The sequence below is a fragment of the Drosophila innubila genome, chromosome 4 (assembly GCF_004354385.1).
Source record: "Drosophila innubila isolate TH190305 chromosome 4, UK_Dinn_1.0, whole genome shotgun sequence".
Classification (NCBI taxonomy): domain Eukaryota; kingdom Metazoa; phylum Arthropoda; class Insecta; order Diptera; family Drosophilidae; genus Drosophila; species Drosophila innubila.
Window position 1 is genome coordinate 840,183 of NC_047625.1, and position 23,433 is coordinate 863,615.

General features: G+C 33.6%; 1 protein-coding gene across 1 annotated transcript; it reads left to right on the forward strand.

Annotated features, from left to right (window-relative positions):
• Positions 1–1,767: 1,767 nt before the first annotated feature.
• On the forward strand, positions 1,768–21,942 carry LOC117780263 (homeobox protein 5). The gene is made up of 8 exons (XM_034616757.1): positions 1,768–1,822; positions 7,052–7,217; positions 7,833–8,030; positions 12,836–13,401; positions 16,461–16,546; positions 18,535–18,784; positions 20,515–20,622; positions 21,428–21,942. The coding sequence occupies exons 1-8, from the start codon at positions 1,768–1,770 to the stop codon at positions 21,586–21,588; spliced, it is 1,590 nt and encodes a 529-aa protein (XP_034472648.1). The 3' UTR covers positions 21,589–21,942.
• The last annotated feature ends 1,491 nt before the right edge of the window (positions 21,943–23,433 follow it).

The following is a 23,433-nucleotide window of genomic DNA, read 5'->3' on the forward strand; positions in this document are numbered from 1 at the left end:
CAACAACAACAACAACAACAACAATAACGGGCACCGCTGTGATTGGTGGTGAGCACATCTTTGTCTAGATGCTGATTGGCGGAAATCATGCTGCGTGCCTATTGCGTTTTCTGCTCTCTATCTGCTGCTCTCTCACACTGTCTCTGTCTCTGTCTGCTTCTGTCACGGCATGATTGTGTATGACAGAATATGCATGCTTACTTTTATATGTATAAATGTGTAGTCAAGGCTAAGACCAAGGCGATAACTTTGCACTTTTTCGATATATATATATTTTTTGTTTTTAAATAGAAAACAATTGTCAATTAATGTTATTTTTAACTCGTATCACAAAATGCACATTATGATCGATACAACCTTAAGGAATTTCTATATGATTTGAACAGATACGGAAAGAAATCCAAAAAAAATAAAGAGGTACAGCACAACTTGAGGCAACAACCTCTCTGTCCGACCTAATGCCATCGGCTTAAACATTTAGCGCCAATCCAAAGGAACGCAAAAACCAACTGGCCAAAACGCTACCTTTAAAACACCACCACAATCTCAATAGTACCCCAACTCTGAGAGTATCAGCATCAGCAGCAGAAACAGCAGCAGAAACAGCAGCAGAAACGGCAGCAGAAGTGTATGGCATAGAACAGAAAGCAAATGACGGTACACTGAGAGCCGTCTCTCTGGTTTTAGTTCGTCTTCATTGGCTCGCTGCAGTGAGTCGGAGTCGGAGTCGCAGTCAGAGTCGGGCGTTCGGACGGTCGGGCAGTCGGAGTCGAGGTCGGGCAGTCGTGAAGTATGCGCAGGCCGTTGTGGTTGGGCGGGTGCGGTGGCGAAACAAGGACCAAGGACACGCGCAGCACACACCAGCTACAGTTACAGTTACAGGCACACCGATACACAGATACACGCACACCCTTACACACAGGCACACACGCACAGAGACAGGGATAAGAAACAAACCGTGCGCAGGATCTCTGCGGCTGGCAGCAAACAGTCCGGAAAAAATAGCTAGGAATATTTCACGGCACCAAAAACAAAGCAACAACAACAACAAAAAATCTCAAAATATATAATAAGTTAAACCACGACGACGACGACGACGACGACGACAAGATATTTTAACAAGCAAAAAAAAATAAAAAAAAGAATACAAAAAAAAAACAACAGAACAGAGATGAAGGAAATTGGCCCGGTTCGCGTTGACACGAATGAGAGTGTACAAGAATGAACAAGAATAAACACCTACACTACGGCAAACGTCTCGCCGCAATCCGAAGTCGCGGAACGTGAACACGGGATTCTGTATCTGCATCTTGTCTGTATCTCAGTTGATAGCTGATGTTTATGCTAATTTTTGGTATCGGTATCGGTTACAGTTACGGTTACATTTGCCGTTACCATTACCGTTAACGTTAACGTTAACGCTACAGTTACGGTTGCAGTTACACTTACAGTTTGCGTTTCGACTTGTCTCACACATTTTTCCGGCTTTTACTACTATTGACATTTATCATAGTAGTCCTAAGATTATTATCTCGAATGAACCATCGTGTTTCGCGTTTTGTAGTGCGCGATAGTCCGCGTAATCCAAAGATCTAACGTGAATCGAAAACTGTGCCATCAAATCTAACAAAAATCAAGTCCAACATCCCAAAATACAAGTGTTTTCGAGTGTCCCAGTTTTATTGTGATCTGATCCTTAAATTCGCTTATGTACATTGTACATATTTATAAATATATATCAAGTTAACAAAATAATACCGTTCAATTATGGATCTTTCAACGGCTTATCGTTACAATCAAAACATGATGGAATATTACACATGTAAATATTAAGTATTTATCTCCCCTAATTTGAGTTCAAGTGTCCCTCTCAAGTTTCATTAAATAGTCATTTAAAGAACTCGATATTACTTAATATATGGAACAAATTTCAGTAGTAGGTCAGTAGGTCTTATGGTTTGGGCTGCATCAGTCAGTGAGTAAGTGAATGATTGAGTCAGGACAAAGAGCTTTTTATATACAGATGCAGGAAGAACACTTTTAATTTAGATTGCCGATTTGCGATTTTGGTGACTGAATGAGTGAGTCTAGACAAAGTGTTTTTTATAGGATGAACACCTTTACATTAGGTTTGTCGATGTTGGTGACTCTAGCTCTTTGAATCACTTGATCACACTGAATAAATTCTCAATTAATTTCAAATTTTTAATATGTCAATACAAATAGAAATTACACAGTACTATCTATAAAATCCTTGATCATTTCCATTTAAAAGGGACAGACGTACTCGGATTCAAAGCTGGCAAATAAAGAATTCGAGTCAGCGGAAGGCACTAAATAAAATAAAATTGTACAAACAATTTCGATTGACAGAAAAGTGAAAAATAAGAAAATGATAATAGAATGATGTAACGAGGGTCAGGGTTAGACTACAGTCTACACAGCAGCAAAGAACCGATATTTGCAAGAATAGAGAAATACAGAAAAAGAGAAATAGAGGAAACCCTATGTTCGAGTACCCATTGCGTACCTGTGTGTGTGTGCGTGTGTGTGTTGTGAAACTCAATAGATACTTCATTAAATGACAATCGCATTGGCCATTTGGATTACTGCTGTCACATACAAAGGACCTATTGTCCAAATCCATCAATACAACTCGTATCCCGCTGAGCGCACAAAGCAACACAAAAGTCCTGGACACCTCTATAGAGCGATCAGTTTCCATTGCCATTCTACTCGTATTGGCGAGTGTTTTTGAGTACTATTCAAATTTTTATAGTTTTGCGAACCCCTCCTGCATTCAAAACGACAGAAATTCATGTTAAATTGTTTAGCATTGAAAGGTTTTACTCGTAGTTCGACTATTAGATAGAATTTTATGACAATTTTAGACAAAAATAACATGTATCATGCCAGGATATAAAAAAATGTGAGCTGAAACCAGAAGATCATTTTGTTTAAGGTTATGTAACCATTAGAAGTAAACAGATCTCAGATATAGAAAGAGTTACAAGTTCCCAATAAAGCGTGTATATTAAGTTAAATTTAAACAGTGATCCTTATACTCCTCGCATATTTCCAGTCCCTTCTTAAAAAGGAATAAAGCCGATATCTACAGTCATTTTTGCAACTCTGCAATGCGAATTTTTCAAAAAATCCGTTGATTATCTTATGAAATGTATTTAAAAAAAATGTTTACAGTAGTTTTATCCGTTACTTAAAAAATAAGTAAATTGATATATTCTGTTCCTTGGAATGTATGTAACAGGGAGAAGGAGACTTATCCGACCCCATATATTCTTGATCAGCGTCAACAGCCGAGTCGATATAGCCATGTGTGTCTGTCCGTCTGTCTGTCTGTCCGTCCGTATGAACAATATGATCTCAGAGACTAAAAGAGGTAAAGTAACCAAATTTGGTACCCTTTCCGCCCCCGCAAATTGCGAAAAACCACCACACCCACAGTTTTTAAGATAATAAAGTTTTTATGGTAATTAACGATATCTAGTAATATTATCTATTATCCCACTCAATCGTATCCAAATCGGACAAGTAGAACGGAGGATATGGCGATTTAATGTTTTCAAAGTACTTTTATATATATTGAAATATGTAACGGGTATCCTATTGGCGGGAATCTTTGACTATAGCCTTCCCCACTTGTTTTTTTTTTTGGTTATATTTATATATTTGAGTAGCATCCAAAATTTAAAACAAATAAGATTAAGGTTTGGCATACAGGAATATATATTCAAAATTTGTAGCCTCTAGTCTCTGAGCCTGATCTATAGCCTCTGAGATGCACTCATACAGACAAACGGACTGACAGATAGTAAAAGTATGCAGATTATACGGTCAGAAATGCGACGTAATGACCCCGAACAAAAGGCATATCCATTGCATACTTTTAGGAGCTTGTATTTCTTTAAAAATTAAAGCAACCCATACTGCCGTTCTATTTAACCAATCATGCTGCGATTAAGTATGATAATAGATAATAATAATAGCTAGCTATGGAAATTAATCTCCTATAACGACTCGACTGTTCATTATGAAGTAACTGGTGTAAGTAGTAAGAGCGCTATTAGCGAGTTTCCGACTAGAAATCATATGGTACCTAATTTAAATATATACAGGTGTATTCTACACATCTCTTACAGCGCTAAAACAGCCCAAAAGCAATTGTTCCTAAAATCAAGAAACCATTGCTTTTAAATGTCTTAAAAATTCTTGAGAGATATGACAAAATTTAAAATTTATTAAACTGAATTAAAATATCTGTAAATTGAATAAAAATGCAACAAAATGTTTGAAAATCACTGCGGACGGCAGTTCGCGTTAGTGACGAAAGCATCACGAAGGGTGCGAAAGGCGACTAACTATATATACAGCTAAGTTGGAAAATTTGCTACGACTGTCCGATCAGATCGAGTTATATACCGATCGAAAGGTTTAGTCCTTACTTACAAAATGGCATACTAAAACTTTTTCTAACCAATCTGGGTCATGAGATACGGGGGTGTAAGTGGGAGGGGAAAAATTTAAGTGATTGCAGCTAATGGGGCTGTTGGGGCCTTTTGGTAAAGTTTAGAGGTAAAGTTTTTAAAATTCTACTTAAAAATACGCGTCGATTGATACCTCAATTATCCAAATCCCATAACTGGTTCAAAAGATAAATAAATTTGAAAAATTTAGTGGACTTCTCAAAATGAAATGAAAAGTCAGTTTGTTTGTCTGTTTTTCCGTTTTCATCAAAGCGCTAAAGAAGCTTAAATGTAATGATAGGGATCTATTCCATTTCGAAAATCTAAAAATGTTTGTTCTACGACTTTTTGAAAAAACCGCTAGTTTAGCGGGAAAACGCTAAATCCCGCTAAAATTGAAACCTCAACAGTTTCCAAACCATAGAAGCTACAAATATGTTCTATATATCATTGGAAAGGTGTGTTTGACGGCTTTTAGGCGTACCTTTAAACTTTTTCTAAAGTACTCAAGTAACATTTTACAGGTGAAATAAAGTTTTTTAACTTACGTTTTGGCGATTTCTGACAAAACGGCACTAACGATTTTTGTTAAATTGTTAAATATGTTGTAATACGTACAATTTCGCGTTTTTTGGAATATGAAACATAAATTTTGGTTGAGGCGTTTGGAAGATATTACCTGTTAAGTGAATAAATACATTTTTCTATCGGTCGAAAATCACGTTTAAGTACGAAAAACTTTTTGGTTTTATGAGATATCTCAACCAAACTGATACAATATGCATTTAGCTTAGTTATATATATCCTGACCAAAGTTGGATAAAATCGGACCACTATATCATATAGCTGTCATAGAACCGATCGGGTCAAAATTAGGGTTTAGCATGAAAAACTTTTTTTTTTGTGAGATATTTTAACCAAATTTATAGCATTTGCATTTAGGTTAGTTTTAAAAATCCTGACCGAAGTTTATATCGGACCACTATATCATATAGCTGTCATAGGACCAATCGGGCAAATGTCAAGATCTACTGTGAAAAACTTTTTTGTTTTATGAGAAATCTTAACCAAACTAATACAATATGCATTTAACTTGGTTTTATATATCCTGACCAAAGTTGGTTAAAATCGGACCACTATATCATATAGCTGTCATAGGACCGATCGGTCCAATATTAAGTCTTAGTATGAAAATCTTTTTTGTTAAATGAAATATTTTAACCAATTTAATAGAATATGCATTTAAGTTAGACTTATATATCCTGACCAAAGTTGGTTCTAATCGAACCACTATATCATATAGCTGTCATAGGACCGATCGGGCGAAATCCAAGCCGTAGTATCAACTAATTTTTATGTACAAAGAAGCTTACCCTTTTTGCTCACAGTGCACAATGCCAATTTTCGCTCTTTTTTTTATTAATTTATATTTTTATTTAAAATTTTTAGATTAAACTGAATTTTGTTCGTCGCAAAATTGGATATCATAAATTTTGGGGCTAAAAATTGCTTTCGTCACTAGACTTTTACCTCGTGTAGAAGTTTTTTTTGTGGGATATTAAGTTTCTAACAGGCAAAAAGAAAGGTCTGCTGATTCCCCTGTTACATACACTGTAACGAATACAGCAAACCCTTTTACTCTACTATTAACGGGTGTTGAAAGAGAAAATACAAAAACGACTGAAAAGTGCAGAAAGTAAAAGGACTGACGTTGCAAGTACTCATAGATGCGTCGGATAAGTCTGCACTTAATTAGCGAATTAATATCGGAGAGCAGAACACATAAGTGCAAAAAATTAAATGATGTGTGAACGACTCCCGCCTTGGCAGTATGTTTGTCATTAGGTCTGTATTCAGATTCAGATTGAGATTCTTTAGATCAGTTTAGGGCGGTGGATTTCTCTTTTCTTTTCTTGGTGGTTGCCCGTGCATGACAATTATGCTTTCCTCTGAGCAAATAATTTGGATAATACAAAAATAAATATATACGCATACGTACAATGTTTGCCTGTTCCTCTCTCTCCCTCTCTTTCTCTCTCTCGTTGGAGCTTACCTTCTTTCTCTTTCATTAAATAATTACTTCTGTGAAACATCAATCCTTAAACACCTATGGGAATTTATTTGATTTTGCAGAACACTGTTCAAAAAATGTTTTAAAATCAAGATTTTGATCTCAAAACTAAGAATTTTAGAAAATACAATTAGCTTTTGAGAACATTTCAAATAAGACCAAGTTCTTTTTATAAGAAGAAATGTTTTGAAAATGTATGATATTTTAGGAAGTTTTTTAAATGCTTAATATTATTATTGTTGTTCCTATACTATGTTATTGTTTCGAAAAAGTGGTACTCGAACCCGCGCTTCTTCTCAACTGACTCGGCGACTCTAAACTGAGCGATTTTGATTCTTATAATAAGAACTTGGATTTTTTAAGTTAATATTCTTAGGTTTTAAAATGATTTTATTTTAAGAACATAATATTTAAGATGAAAGTTCTTGGACTTTTTTTTTTGGAGTGTACAGTTAATTGATTCATGTTTATAATTTTTTGCTTGAATTTTACACAGGTCACGGTGGCGTCAATCAACTGGGAGGTGTCTTTGTGAATGGTCGTCCCCTACCCGATGTTGTACGACAGAGAATCGTGGAGTTAGCCCACAATGGTGTCCGTCCCTGCGACATATCACGCCAATTGAGGGTAAGCCATGGCTGCGTTTCTAAGATTTTGTCGAGGTGAGTAACGAAAACTAAAGATTTGGCATTAACTTACTTCAATTTACATACATGTTAGAGGTTTGAAGATCAATAGTGTTAGTTTAATATGAATTACAAGTTTAGAAAGTGAAGAATTCGTAATTATTACATTTTCTGTAGAAGTTGTCTGACTGAAATAATTGTCATTTGGATTGTGGGAGTTTTATAAAAACGTATGTAAATTGAAAGAAATCTAGCAATTAAAAAATAAATACATACGTGAAGATACACATGTGTGTTTATTTGTTACTCAAATAAGAGTTGGGAGCTGGGAGACCTGACGGAGCTAAATCCGAGCTCGGCAAACTGTATAATAAATCTTTGGCGGTCACCGTGCTTGTTAAGGAGTGAGGATACATCGGGATACATTGTGCTCCGAGCTAAACGATGGCTGACATTCAAATTGTTTTTAATTGAAATGGTAAAATTGCTGGTTCCGTTTTGCAAATGGTTGCATTAATCAAAGCTTCCATTTTGTGGATAATGGGAATTTGTCTGGGTAACTAACGTACATACGTATACAATGTGCATAGAGGGATTGAAATTTGACTACCTACTCGTACCCATGATAATTAATGTCGCATCTCATTTCAGATATTACGAGACTGGTAGTTTTAAAGCCGGAGTCATCGGAGGCTCCAAGCCCAAGGTTGCCACCCCACCAGTAGTCGATGCAATTGCTAATTATAAACGAGAGAATCCCACAATGTTCGCTTGGGAAATTCGGGATCGATTACTGGCCGAAGGTATATGTTCGCAAGATAATGTTCCCAGCGTATCATCCATTAACCGGTAAGTATTGCAGTAAATATAACCTTATCTGCTTAATACAAGTAAACCAACTACAAATAGGCATTCTATAATCACATACTGAATTTTTGCAATTCGATGATGTGGTATGACTTTTCAATATTTTGATATTTTTGAATTCCTATAACTTTGTCAAATCTGAACCAAATTTAATAATCAAAGTCTTTTTAAATTATGTTTTAATTCTAAACTAATTCTGCATATAAATTATAATTAATTAAGAGATGTTTAACTTAATTTAATTTAATTTTTCTACAACTAACCCTTTTTTGTTTAATTTTTTCCTTGTAAATGTTGTTATAACTTTGAATTCTCATAGCTCTGTTAAATCTCAACCAATTTTAATAAATATAGTATTTTTAAACATTATTTGTCATCTGAGTTGATTTGCACATTTAAATTTTTTTAAATATTAAAATTTTTTATTTTTTTAATTTTTCTCAAAAATTATCTTTTTTTTCAACTTTTTTCCTTTTAAATTTTGTTATAACTTTGAACTCTCATAACTTTGTCAAATCTCAACCAATTTTAATAAGCTAATTTTAATAAGCTAAGTCTTTTTAAACATAATTTGCTCTACAAATTAATCCAAAATTTTAAATAATTTGAGTTCATTTAAAATATTTGTCAAAAATACCAATTATTTGCTTATTCCCTTGATATATTTCTACAAACTTGGAACTTTTAAAACATATCTTAACCAATATTTATATATTTTTTAACAAAATAATAAATAACTACTGAACTCGACAATTTTTGGTAGTAAAAATGGTTTGGTTCGGTAAAACTTGGAGGGTTAAAAATGAAAGCTCTTTATAATGTGTATCTGTATCTGTACATTTTAATATAAAAACAGTTGCATGATGTCAGTATTCATAGCGGAGCTAGTGTTGTGATGTTTGCTTGCTGTCATGCTGCTTACTTCCCCATCCGTATCCGTTTCCGTCCAGATCCATGTTGATGGGTGCGGTGTGGTGTAGTACGGTGTGGTGCGGTACCACCGTCATTCGCTACATGGCCAAGCACACTCTGTTGGAGCTAATAAAAATATCTAAGTAGTTTTTAGCGTTCATAATTGCGGCACAATGCTTGACACACGACCACCACAAAAGCCAGCTTCCTTTTCGTGTTCCGGTGCAACGTTCCTTGCCATCATCAACGGAACGAGGCGACGTCGGTCGTTGTAATGTATAACGTATATATATATATATATGTCGTTGACCATAATTCATTTTATTTTGGCCAAGGATGCTGCCAGCAGGCAGCTGCTCACCGAATACCATAAATTAGCTGCGCACAATATTCAACGACTCGACTGTCGACTGTCGACTGTTGACTGTTGAGAGGTGACTAAAGTCAAAGCCTAAAAGTATGCCGCACTTGTTCACACTCCGTGCGCAGTTTTAACTGGGGATTTAATTGCAACCACACACACCACACACACACACACACACACACACACACACAGGACACGTGCAGCCATTCAGAATCAATTCGCTACGAATTACGTTGATGATGCCGATGATGATGACGATGACGATGGATATGCAAAGGGCATTGGGATGTCATGTGATGAGTAATTCCAGGGAATAATGAGCATAAGCTATAGCCCTAAAGCGTCAATGTGTGTGATTCAGTGAGCGATGGATGATTCACTCTCAAATACAAGTGAATGTGAATTACCAGTCGACGGACATCATCTAGTATAACATTCCCTAGAGTGTAGCACTTAGAAAGTGACTTTGCCAGCACTCAATGTAAGCCAATCGTCCCAGTCCCAATCCCAATCCCAATCCCAGTCTCAGTCCCTCTGGTGGGCAAAACAAAAGCCAAATAAACAAATCGAAACACCACCAAAGTATCTGCAGAGCATCCCAAACATATGTTCCAATTGTGTGCACTGCCAAACTACCCAACAAAAACTCAATCCAATACAATGAAAATCCACTCTTAACCCGGTGTGATTGTCATTTTTTGAAAAGCATAATTTGATTTGATTCCACTCGACTTGGTTCCCGGTTCCCTCAATTTGACAACCCTCTGAAATTCGCAACTCAACTGCCTCTAAAAACCAGAACTCGAATATTCGAATATGGTTTTATGGATAGAGTCTATTTTCTTTAATTGAGCTGTAGCAAGTGCACAATCGCCCCTTAGTATATATCTTTTATTTCTCACCCAATTCGCTTGGCTTTATTGGATATGACATTGAGCTCCTGAGAGTTACTGAGCTTTTGGAGCGAGAGAGAGAGGACAATTTAAAACTAGCCAATTGTTTCAAGTGTTTCTTCTTCACTCATTGGTCACTCAATGCTATAAATCACATTAATGTGTCTGCATCACGTCCGAATTTCTCTCCCCACTCCCCACTCCCACACTCACGTCGATATCAATCAATTTCAATCGCTTGTTGGGTTATAAAATGAAAAAAATTGGACTGACTTTAACAAAGTTTGATATCAGATACAAAAGTATCTTTTTTATGCAAGAGTATAACAGGCAGAAAGCTAAAGAAAAAATACAACTGAAACAAAAGTTTCTTTTGTAAATGTATAAGTGTATCTTTAAGATACAAATGTTTTTGTATAATATTTACAAGATTATAACAGGCAGAAAACTAAAGAAAAAATATAGCTGAACGATACAAAAGTATATTTTGTAAGATAATTAACCTAAATACACTCTATACTAGTACTCAAGTGAGTTACTATACATAGAAAAGAACTGTATTATGTAAACTTTAAATATGCTTGAATTGAAGCTGAGTCACAGCAAATTTATTTCGATTAGAATACTTTTGTGCAAAGGGGTCGATATTCTTATACATATATATTAGAATGTATAAATGTAAATAATACATGCAAATTTATTCAAAGATTGACTCCGTGACACTGTCCAGACTTAAAAGTCACAGTCAAATCGAAGTACCAGCTGAAATTTACCATCGATTCTGTCTTCTGTAAATACAAATGGCGGATAATGTTTCGAGCAATTTAGCTTACTTGAAGAAAACCTGGCGTTTCCTGTGTATTTCAATATTCTAAAAAACAAATTTCCTCGTACTCTAGTAAAAGTATTCTCGCTTAAAATCTTAATATGCATTCAGCATTATTTTTTAGGTCAAAATATAATTAAAAATACATTACTTATTACATTTGGTTGAGACATGGCAAAGTAATGAAAGTTTGAGCTTGTCCAACAAGGGAAAAAATTAAAAAAATGAGTAATTTTAGAAAAAATTTAAATATCCCATAATTTAAAAAAATTTAAGTGCGGCATTAATTTAAAGGTCAAATTATATTTAAAAAGATTTTGTTTATTAAAATTGGAAAAGCTTTAACAAAGTTATGATAGTTCAAAGTTGTCCAAAAATTTACAAGGGAAGAAATTAAGAAAATGAGTAATTTTACAAAAAATTTAATTTCCGCATAACTAAAAATAATTTAAGCGTAGCATTAACTAGGAAAAACAAATATATTTTAAAAGACAATGTTTATTAAAATGGTTTGAGAGCTGTCCAAAAATTTACAAAGAAAAAAATTTAAAAATAACCTGTAATTTACCTTAATTAAAAATAATTTAAATGTACACTCGGCAAAAAAAAATTAAGATTTCCGGACTTAAACAGGCAACATTCAAGTACAAACGATCTCAAAAGCTGTCTAAGTTCGGAATTTCTAAAGTTGAGAACAAAAATCTTATTTCATTTCGGTTTTTGCAAGTACGGAAATCTTAAAATTAGATTTTTGGGGGATGCTTTAAGTACGTTTTGGGTTTAATTCAAGTCTGTCAAGATTGAAAACATACTACAACATGAGTACACAAAAATCTTGAACTAAACCCAAAGTGTACTAGTTTTTAGTACAAAACATTGTCATAATTAATTAACTTTAATCTTAAAACATACTCCAGAATCTTTACTAAAATTAGGCAAATTAACAAAATTAAATACCATTTAATAATGGTGTATTTTCTTGGTTAGCGACCTTTCGGAATAGGTGTTGATTTTACCAGCGATTCAAGCTCAACGTCAAGAATTCTAAAAAGAAATATCACAAAATGTACTTGTTTTTAGTACGAAACGATCTTATTTTTAACTTACTTTCAATCTTGAAAAAAACTAATCTAAGTACAAACAAATCTTAAACTAGTTTAGTACAAATAACTCAGTTGTTTCTGGAGGTATCTTTTCGAGACTTACGGATTATATATTTTCCATGGTCTTATATATTCTGACTAAGTTTGAATAAAATCGGACTACAATTTCGGATAGCTGCCATAGGTATGTGAAGTCAGAATCCTAAAACTAAGATCGATTCACACCTCACAGCAATCTTAAAATTTTAGGAACGAAACGGTATAAATTCAAGTACGGTCGTACCTTACTTTAGGATGACATATTTTTCTGAGTGTAGCAACAACTTAGAAGTCAACTACTCTTAAAAAAGACATTGCTTATTAAAATTGGCTGAAATTTGACAAAGTTATTTGATTTCAAAGTTGTCCAAAATATGCAAGGCAAAAAAATGTGTAGTAATTTAAAAAGCACTAAAAATTTGATTCCGATTGACTATACAAAGATTATCAACATAAAGACACAAAGTTTGGCATTTTTCCCATTCAATTATTACTTCTTTGAAATGAGATTTTTCCTAACTTTGATCTTCTATTCCCAATTATTGTTTTTTAATGTTGGCAATAGAATAACGAGTATTTGTCGAATGATATTTGATAGATTGTTGTTGTTTGACAGATTGCAGCACTAATACTTGTATATATCCTTGCAGGATCGTTCGGAACAAGGCCGCGGAGAAGGCCAAGCACGTCCACCATCATCAGCAGCACCAAATGCCACAAGGCCTGGCCAGTGGACACAATGCCAGTGAAAGTCTCGACAGCAGCACGGGAGCGGCAAGTGAGCAGCAAATTCAGATTCAGCCGAGCACCGCAACCGGCACCAGCAATTCCAGCAATAATAACAATAACAACAACAGCAGCAACCCATCGGCATCAGTTATTAGCCATACGCCATCTGCAACGGTATCGGGAACAGGATCAGGATCTGGATCAGGATCGAGTGCTGCCAGGCAAGAAATTGGAAGCACCAACAACAGTGTCAGTGCTACAAGTCAACAGGCTGCTGAACAGCGTTCATCTGGTTCGGGTTCTGGTTCCGGTTCCGGTTCCGGCTATAGTATAAATGGCATATTGGGTCTACAGCACGGACATCATCTGCACAACCCTAACACCAACACCAATACAAACAACAACAACAACAACAGCAATAGCACTAACAACAACAACAACAATATATCGGATCCAAACTGCAAACGCAAAAGAATCGAAGTACATGGTAAGCCTATCGAATTATTTATCTAAACAAAACTCGATTTTCGACCGTTGTTTCCTATGGCAGCTTAATTGCATATTTTGTCAGATTGGTTGAAATATCTCAAACAAGAAAAAAGTTTTTCGTACTTACACTTCACTTTCGACCGATCGTTTCCATGGCAGCTATATGATATAGTGACCCGATTTGAACCAAATTTGTTCAGTATGTATAAAGCCAACTTTAATGCATATTCAGTCAGATTTGTTAAAATATCTCGAAAAACGAAGAAGTTTTGCATCTACATACCAAGTCTGGTGACTCTAGCTCGTATAGTCTCTGAGATCTAGGTGTTCATACAGACGTCAGGAGAGCAGGACGTTAGGTCACTTGGAAATTGCTATATCGACTCGGTTATTTACGCATCCTTCTGCCTGTTACGCTCATTTTTTTTAAAACAAACGTAAAAAAGTCCTGTACTTTTTTTTATTACGGGTTCTAAAAACATAAATCACATGCTATTTCAAATGCTTATTAGATTAAAGCACTTTTGTACGAACAAAAACCGATGGAATTTCGTTCAGAAATCCGATGCGAATAAAGTGAATAGGCAATTCACCGACGGTGAAAGAAATGTCGTCTGTAAGATCAAAATTTAACAAATTTTAATTTTAAAATATCTGGGAATACTTCAAAATTGTTTAATTTATTGTAAGAATTCAGGAAGATTCAATCAAATCAATAAATAGTAGTGTAAGTTTGTGTTGGGTAGGTAAAATCATTTTTTTTTTTTTTGGTTCTTTGGCTATAGATAAAAGGCAAAGAGACGCGGCACATGTAATAAGATATACTTGACTATTCAGAAATATGCTGGGAATGAATCTCAATTTGCGATTTGCATATCTTTTAATCTGTTAAGGTCGCGAAACATACTGACAGATAGACAGCAAATGTTGTGCATGGAAATGCTTTTGTGGCCCATATTAGGGTCAGCAACCAACCGCAGCCATCGTTGTAAAATGCGTCCTTGGAATCAAACCCCAGAGCCAATTATAAATGATAATATCTTAAGTAGTAGATGGTGCTGATGATGCTGTTGCCGCCGTCGCTGTTTTTGCCTCTGAGGGATGATGGATAAAGCTGTCATTAGGCAATATGGAAGCCAGATAATTTTGTAAAAGCATCGCGACTCGCACTTGTCATTTTCAATAATCGCCCACTAATGGCAATTTCGGAAATAAAAATAAAAAAGAATAGAAATCGCACCCCAGACTGTCACGGAGTGTCCAGATTGTGCAGATTGACTGAAACTGAACCTGAACCTGAACAGCCCAAACATCAAACAATGATGATGTTCCACTAACAATACAAAACTCAAACCCTTACTTGTACCTTTAGATGAGTACTCGGACACTTTAGCCAGCCACCAGTGGGGCAATAAAAATAGCAATAAACTCGATCCCAAAAATCAACCCAAAATCTTTATCATCCTTTTTTTGTTGCACATATTCCGTTCCGTTCCGTTTTGTTCGGTTCGGTTCGGTTCGGTTCGGTTCTGTTTTCTCGAGATTGCTTATCGATTCCCTTAGGAATTTGCATTGCCTTTAAGTGTTGTAAGTACTTAGGCTTGAATTTGTGGCAAATTTGTTCAAATCATCTCGATTGACGACGCAACGCAGAACGTAAGCAAATACGAGAGGATTCTGGTCAAAAGTCCTTTGGTGTTCCTTTTGTTGTTGTTGTTGTTGTAGTTAGGGGTTGAAATGTGGGCGTGAGCATTAAGCTCCACCCTTCTAATACGACAATAGTACTCGTAACGGCAGCAACATCTTCTGTACATCTGTGTTTGTTCAGTCACATGTGCAAAAAAAATGGGAATAGGGTGTGATTTCAAAACGCAGTGCACATCCGACAATAACATAAGGTTGCAAACTGATTCAGCACCAAATCCCACAACAGGTTCGATTTTTATTTAGTTTTTAAATTTCTCCAATTGAACCATTATCAAAACCATTGACCCGCCTATATATTAACCGACCGAATCTCAATCTAAATCTCCATCCGGACTACCAAAAAAACCATTAAGACAAGATAGAAAATTGTATAGCCTTGCAGAGCCCTTTATAAAATATTTGACCTATTGTTTCTATACTCATAAGAACCTTACCGCAAAATCGCACTAAAACAGTAAATTTTAAGACTAATTTAATAATCGACCTAAAAAAGACGCCAAAATTAAGGGATAGTTTTTTAAAATAAGGGGATAGATTTATAATATTATAAAAGTTTTTATACATTTTAAGGATTAATTTTTCATAAGCTTGAAGCGAATTTTCTTAAACTATAGAAGTTTCTCTAAATTTTACATAAGCTCCTTGGTATTTCTTCAAACCGATTTTTTATAATTGAGTTTAAAAATATATATTTAAAAGTTATAAAAATATGTTAGTTAAATTTCAAAAGGTGGAAAACAGGACAACTGAATATTATTGAATAATAATAATTTTATGTAATATTAATGGTGATATCCGTCAAGACGTTGAATCGCCTGTAATTTGGTCAATTGGTTTTCTTTACTTATCTTACGCGTAGTTGTGTTTAAATGTGTGTTCATAAGTGTTTTCAAACAACAGTAAGCACAAAGTTTGTAAGACCATTACAATAATTTCTTTGAAAACACTTAAAATGTCATAATCAGCTTGTTAACCCGACCCCGATAACCTTAAGAGCCTGAGGAGAACCCTCTTGAACCAATCTACTCTACATGTGGACATGTTTATATCCATTTGCGGTATTCTGGCCTGGGTAACTCTCAATCCGTAAATGCACTTAACTGACACGTGCCGTATTTCGCAGTCAACAAAACTCAACTCTTCGATAGCGAATGTAACAGCACTAATTTAATTATCATTGAAATGAGAGGGTCGTAACTCAAAAAAAAAGATAGAGACAGACACATAGAGCGAGAGAGAGAGAGAGAGAGAGAGCAATATCAATATGCAGAATAAGAAGTACAAATAAAAATCAATATTATTTTTTATTTTAATATAATATTAAAATATTTTATTATTTATATATTTCAGATGAGAATCGTGATGTTAATATGCATTCCGAAGACGATGTCAAGCGACAGCGATTGGCCTACGGCGGAGATCAGATATATTCTAACGTAAGTGTCATCTTTCTATAAAATAAGGTTTAGTTAATCATATAGTTAGACTTCAACTTCAGTTAAGAATAAAATAGTTTAAATTTCAGAGCTGGGAATAGATATTTAATTTTTCAATAAGCGAATTTTAACTAACTTAATTACGGAAGTATTCCAGGACTACACAATTATTTTATTTAATTCGTTATATGTTTCAATAAACCATTTTCTCCATACTTTTCCGTTGACACTTTTCAAAACTTCAAACCATCATAACTTTTGGCAAATCTTAACCGAAAGCAGCACAAATTGTGCGAAAGGCTAATTTGGGAAATTCGCTATGACTGTCCGATCAGATCGAGTTATATACCGACTGAAAGGTTTAGTCGAGCTTACAAAATAGCGTACAAAACCTTTTGCTAACTCACCTGGTTCATGAAAAAAGAGGGTGTAAGTGAGAGGCGAAAAATTTAAATGATTGTAGCAAATAGGGCCGTTAAGGCCTTTTGGTAAAATTTTTAATTTTTTGAAAATTCTAATTAACTGATACCTCGATCACCCGAATCCCACAACTAAGATAATTAAATTTGAAATTTTTAGTGGACTTCTCAAAATGAGATGAAAAAATTGTTTGTCTGTTTGCATCAAAGCGCTAAAGAAGCTTAGATGTAATAATGGGGATTCATTCCTTTTTGAAAATCTAGAAATGTTTATTCTACGACTTTTTGAAAAAACCGCTAGTTTAGTGGGAAAACGCTAATTCTCGCCAAGCATTATACCTCAACAGTTTCAAAACCATTGAAGCGAGAGATATGTTCTATATATTATTGAAAAGGTGTGTTTTGAGAGCTTTTAGGCCTACCTTTAAACTGTCATTCTAAAGTACTCAGGTAACATTTTACAGGGGAAATAAGGTTTTTTAGCTGACATTTTGTCGATTTCTGACAAAACGGCTCTAACGATTTATGCGTTTTTTGGTATTTGACACATACATTTTGGCTGATGGGTTTGGCAGATATTACCTGTTTACTGAATATACACATTTTTCTATCGGTCGATAATCACGTTTTAGTACGAAAAACTATTATATCATATAGCTGTCATAGGACCGAACGAGCGAAATCCAAGTCTTAGTATGAAAAACTTTTTTTTTCTTAGTAAGTACGGGGTCCCCGACAGTAGAGTATGCTCTGCTGTAGCAACGCAAGCGAAGCGAGCAGGGGGCGGAGCCCCCTAGTTTTCTTTATAATTAAAAATTTTTTTTTAAATATGAAATACATTCAACAACTAAATTTATATATTTTACTCTTTGCCCGCATTAATTATAAAGTTACAATGTCAAAATCAAAAGCAATTGCAAAAATTTCTGATATCCCATAAAAATAACCTCTACACGAGGTAAAAGTCTAGTGATAAAAGCAATTTCTAGCCCATAAATTTCTGATATCCAAATTTGTGACGAATAAAATTCAGTTTAATCGCTGCCAATTTTCGCTTTTTTTTTATTAATTTATATTTTTATTTAAAATTTTTTGATTTGATTTTTTGTTCGTCACAAAATTGGATGTCAGAAATTGTTGGGCTAGAAATGGCTTTTGTCACTAAACTTTTACCTCGTGTAGAGTTTTTTTTCATTGTTTTGATCTCTATATTGATTCTGTATCAAAATTAAAAGATATGATATTTTTGCCTTCACTATAAATTTTTTCCGTGTAAATTTTGTCCATGTTTTGGGTATTTGTATAATTTTTATCTCTACTATTTTTCAATTCAACAGGAATAAAGTAATTTATTGTAAATAAATTTCAAAGATACTTTGCTACAATATGCAGCTTTTCCTGATACTGGTTGGGGCTCCAATATTTTTAGCTTCCCTACAGTTTTAATTGGAATATATTTATAATTATTTAATCACTATTCCCAGCTCTGATTAATTTTCGAAAACTTAGTAAATGTACATTTTCTATCCTCGATTACATTTAAATATACAATTATTCGTTAAAATGTAGATTTGGTCTGGTAAATGGTGTATCAAGGATGAGCACAAGTTGCTCTCAGAACTGGGAAATTTGACAACCGGCACTGGAAACGGAGCTCCAACCTATTATGAGGCACCAAATGGATTTCCATCGAGCTCAATCTCATGTGCGACTGTGGGAAGTACTGTTGGGAATGATTCATCTATGTTGTATGATAGCATTGCAACGATATCACAGGGACAGAGCACATTATATACTCCGCCGATAGGACCCCCAATTGGTGAGTTACAAGCTCTTTCCTTCTCTAAAAATCTCTTAGTTTAACTATTTATTTCGTGCAATTGTTTTATTTTTTAACAAATTATAATTTTTAAAATTATTTGTTCATTACTCTTATTATTTTTACAATTTTTATGAACTATAGGGAGCAGTTCTTTGACGCCCCTAGTACCCATTAGTTTACCAGATATGAAATTTAGTGCAAATATACAGGAACAGACCATCTCACCTTTCTACACAGGTAAGAAATGGCCGTATAGCCGTGTGCTAGATTCGGAAATATAATTTAAAAATGCTCCGAATTACAAATCTATATCTAAAATATGAATTATACAAATGGTTTTGCAACTTGCCTAATGCTTAGGATTCTTCAATTAAATCCAAAATTTTAAAGTTATTTTCTATAATCATTTTACTTAATGTCGTGAAAACGTAATTAATAAATTAGGAAATTCAAAAAAATCAAATCAAACACATTACTTCTCAAACTTCACAATGTTCTTCCGGCGGTAAAACATGGAATATTTCCATTTGAAATACTGTATGCTCAAATAAAAAATATAAGTTTTTGCGTGACTTTTCAATAAAAAATTGAAATATAATTATTATTTTGCAAAATTAAAAAAAATGAAATGTGAGAATAAAGAAAAAAAATTAAAATTGAAGGTTTTTGCGGATAATAGAGAGCAGAATATAAATGGAAATTATTGTGTAATCCAAGTTACTAATTTATTTAGCTAAAATTTGGTCGCATAACTGTTATTTGCGGTCCCTGGTATAAATCAAATACAATAATATAAATAAATATGTATTAATGGTTTTAATTAGCAATTGCCATCGAAAATGGTAATTACCCAACACTAACAAGCTTGGATAACGCTGATAACTCCCCGGTGATACGGGTCAATGATGCAAATACTGATTCAGCAAGCTTAGCTCCGTCAAATTCAATCGGAGTTGAACGAAATGATTCGGGAATAAAAGACTCTGTATCTATCAACGATTTGGAAAGGGAAAGAGATGAGAACGCCAACAACAAGAGTCATCCCAATATCGTTGATTTAGGCAAACATCGTGGAATTAATCATGTGAATCATCATATACCGGTAGCTCATCTGATGACTGAACAGATCGAGGATCCGCAGCAATCGTTGACCAACGTCAATACCAATACCAATACAAATACCAATACCAATACCTCATCTCTAATACTCCTGCAGTCGTCGTCTAGTGCGAATAATAACTCATCGGGCGAGGGACGTTCTGAAGTCGATTCAATTGCTAGCAATACCAATAGCACATCTATATATGCCACGCCCACAATGCTACCCAGTTTTAGCCACTACTCCGCAGGCAAGTTGCTCATCACATGGCCTAGAATTCTGTTCTCTGATCTATAGGCATATAAATCTATATAGCACAATACTTCTAAGTACTCTTGGTGGTGGCATTTTATTTTTAGATTCAAGCAATATCTCTTTAAGTATAGCTACATGTTTTATCGCTGCAAATCGAGCAATGGTTTGATTAAATTTATTATATTTTATTTATATTTTCAATAAGTTCTAAATATGCAATATCAAGTACTTATGATTTGCTAAGTTGTATTATATTTAGATTTATTTACTTTTGCACACACATCATTTCTGTTTTTTAGCACATTATAATATTAATTAATATTCTTTTTAATATAGTTATATAAATAACTTTCGCTATAATTTGTATTTGCAGCTTGTGGCTCCGTAGTGCCAAGTTCTGATTACGCATATAGTCCTGCCTATACCCAGTATGGCGGTGCTTACGGATCGTACAGTTATAACACCAGTAGCGGTCTAATCAGTAAGTAACCAAAGTGATTATGGCCCATTTATTTAAAGCCGAAATTATTTAATTTTTAAAATATTAATCTGAAATACAATTTGTGTTATGTTATATAAAAAAAATTCATTTAACTTGATCAAAATTTTTAAATAAGTAAATTCCATACTTTACTACTTAAAACCAGTCTTATGAAACAATTTTTTAGAATAATAAAAATGAATTTAAATTCATTTCAGTTAATATTTAACTATAATTTGAATACATAAATATATATCTGAAATACATTTTGTATTATTTTTTATCAAAAAAATAAATTAAACATATTTTTATATATGCTGCAATTTAATTTTTTTTTAATTATGGGTTATTTAAAAATATTCCTAGAGCTACCCGTTTTCTTAATTTATTCCTAAAATTACCAATTCTCTTAATTTTGTCTCTTGTAAGTTTTTGGGCAACTTTAAGCTCTCATAACTTTGTCAACATTTATTCCTAAAAAATTTAAAAGAAAAAATAAATTCTGTTCAGTTAATATTTAAATATAATTTGTATCAAATAAATATATATCTGAAGTACAAACTGTAGTATATCTTTTTACTTAAAATCAGTCTCATAAAGCACCTAGTTATTTGGAATAATAAAAATATACTTTGTACAGTTAATATTTAGCTATGTTTTAAAAATGGACCCCACAATAATAAACCACGTAAATCAATACGTGAATATATACAAATCTTTGTCCTGACTCACTGACTGATCATTGCACAATCCAAACCATAAGACCTAGTAACTTATATTTCTGTCTTTGGCATTACTGTTACAGACTCGTCGTACTATTATGAATGTGGTCAAAATCAAGCACCCCTCAACCAGGATTTACGATCACCCCTCGCCGCAACCAGGGCCAATTCTTTAGCCTCTGCAGCTTCGCCAACTGGAAGTGCGTGCACCAAGTCGGAAACATCAGATATATTTCTCGTTTAGTGCCTGGATCAATCTTAAATATATATGCATATATGAAACCCAATTCTGTACAAGGCGGAACATTCAGGGAAAGAGAGAATCTTTCAAAGTTACTATATGTATTTATGCGAACATATATCACCGGTTTGGTTCGGATTTCACATTTGTTTTTACCCTCCGAACCTGAACTTAAACCGAGCCGCTTTCTTAAAAAAAGGAGGTTTGAGAATGAAATACAAGCAAAATTTGGAGTATGACGATGATAGTTTAAATGGCGATGAACTGAACTCACGAGAACAATTCTCATACAATTAGTTAATTTGCATTTACAAATCGATTCACAAATATACACGTACGAGAATGTATATTCGAGTATATTACCGCTCTGATCATTATAATGTAAAAAAAAAAAACCATATAAAACTGCACAAAAATTAGTAAGTAAGTAAGATTATAAATAATAAGCATCATTATAAGAGTATAATTTAAAAAACAAAAACACAATTGAAACCAAAATGTCCGCTAAGGAAAAATTTTACCAAATACAAAAAAATGCATGCAAGTTTTTTGAAAACTTTCAAATAATTTAAGTTAGAGAGCCGTAGATAACAAATTTTCGTACATAAACAATTTGTACATAGTGATAGTAAGAGAAAGAGTGTGTGTAATATTGTTTATATATAGTGTATATTATTCTACATAGGCTATGACTTCTGTTATATGCGTATAATTGGAAAATTATAATATTGGAAAATACACAACAATAATAATGAAAAGGTACTTACATATATCGATATGTTTTTGAAAAAGAGCCTTAGATATGAATGTATGTATGTTTGTGAATCTGAGTTTAGTGATATATCAAAATTTGAAATGGAAAACATTTCAATTCAATTCAACTGCAGCTTCAATGTGCACTCATCAACCAACACTCGTAGTTGTAATTTAATGATAAGAACAATGGAAATTCAAAGGCAATTGCTTAAACGAATACATTTCAAATATTAAAATTTAATTTATTTATATTATTTATATACGAATGTACTTAAATAACTATTTATACATATATATATATATATATATATATATATATATATATATATATATATATAAAATATATCTTTAACGATGTAACGAAATATATATATTTTAAGTGCTCTCGTCTGTACATCGAATTGCAACTCGTATTTAATTCAACTTGAATCGATTACGGAGCCCGATAGTTAATAGGAAAGCACAAACCAAATTCTGTATAAATACATACTTTATAATTCTTAGAAAACAAGAAATAAACAAACAATTATATGTTACATACAAACATATGTATGTCAAGATTAAAATAAACATGAAACTACAATGTGTATTAAAGATGAACTGTCCATTTCTTTTATTTTTTCAATTTGAAAATTGAAAAGAGAAGCAAATGTCTACAACGCCATCTGTTGGTCATTGTAAATTATTCTATCCGAAATCTTTTATTATTCTTACATGCTGAAAAAGAAACCTAGTTGCTGTAACTTCTAAAAGATGGCGCTTTTTACTTTCGACACCGCGCTGTAATACTAACGGTCTCTATGGGTAGCTGTACTCAATGCTTAGCACGGATTAAAACCCAAAACCAGTAAATCTCGAAGAGCGAATTAATTTTCTAATTTTAAACAACAAACAAAGTTGTTTTAAAGGAAATATGACAAGCCATTAAAAATTCGAAATTAATTTCAAAGAAAGATAATAATAATTTAGATGAAGGTTGGCAGTTCATCAACTTCTGCTAGAAACAAATAATAATTGCACCCATTTAAATTTAACAAATAATGGTATTAAAGTTTTGTAGAGATTTATATCTCTGTTCTTTCAACGATTTTT

Coding starts and splice junctions, on each gene's coding strand:
- LOC117780263 (XM_034616757.1), top strand. CDS start 1,768: ATGGATCTTTCAACGGCTTATCGTTACAATCAAAACATGATGGAATAT. Junction 8,031..12,835: donor AGCGTATCATCCATTAACCG/GTAAGTATTGCA, acceptor ATATCCTTGCAG/GATCGTTCGGAACAAGGCCG. Junction 13,402..16,460: donor CAAAAGAATCGAAGTACATG/GTAAGCCTATCG, acceptor TATATATTTCAG/ATGAGAATCGTGATGTTAAT.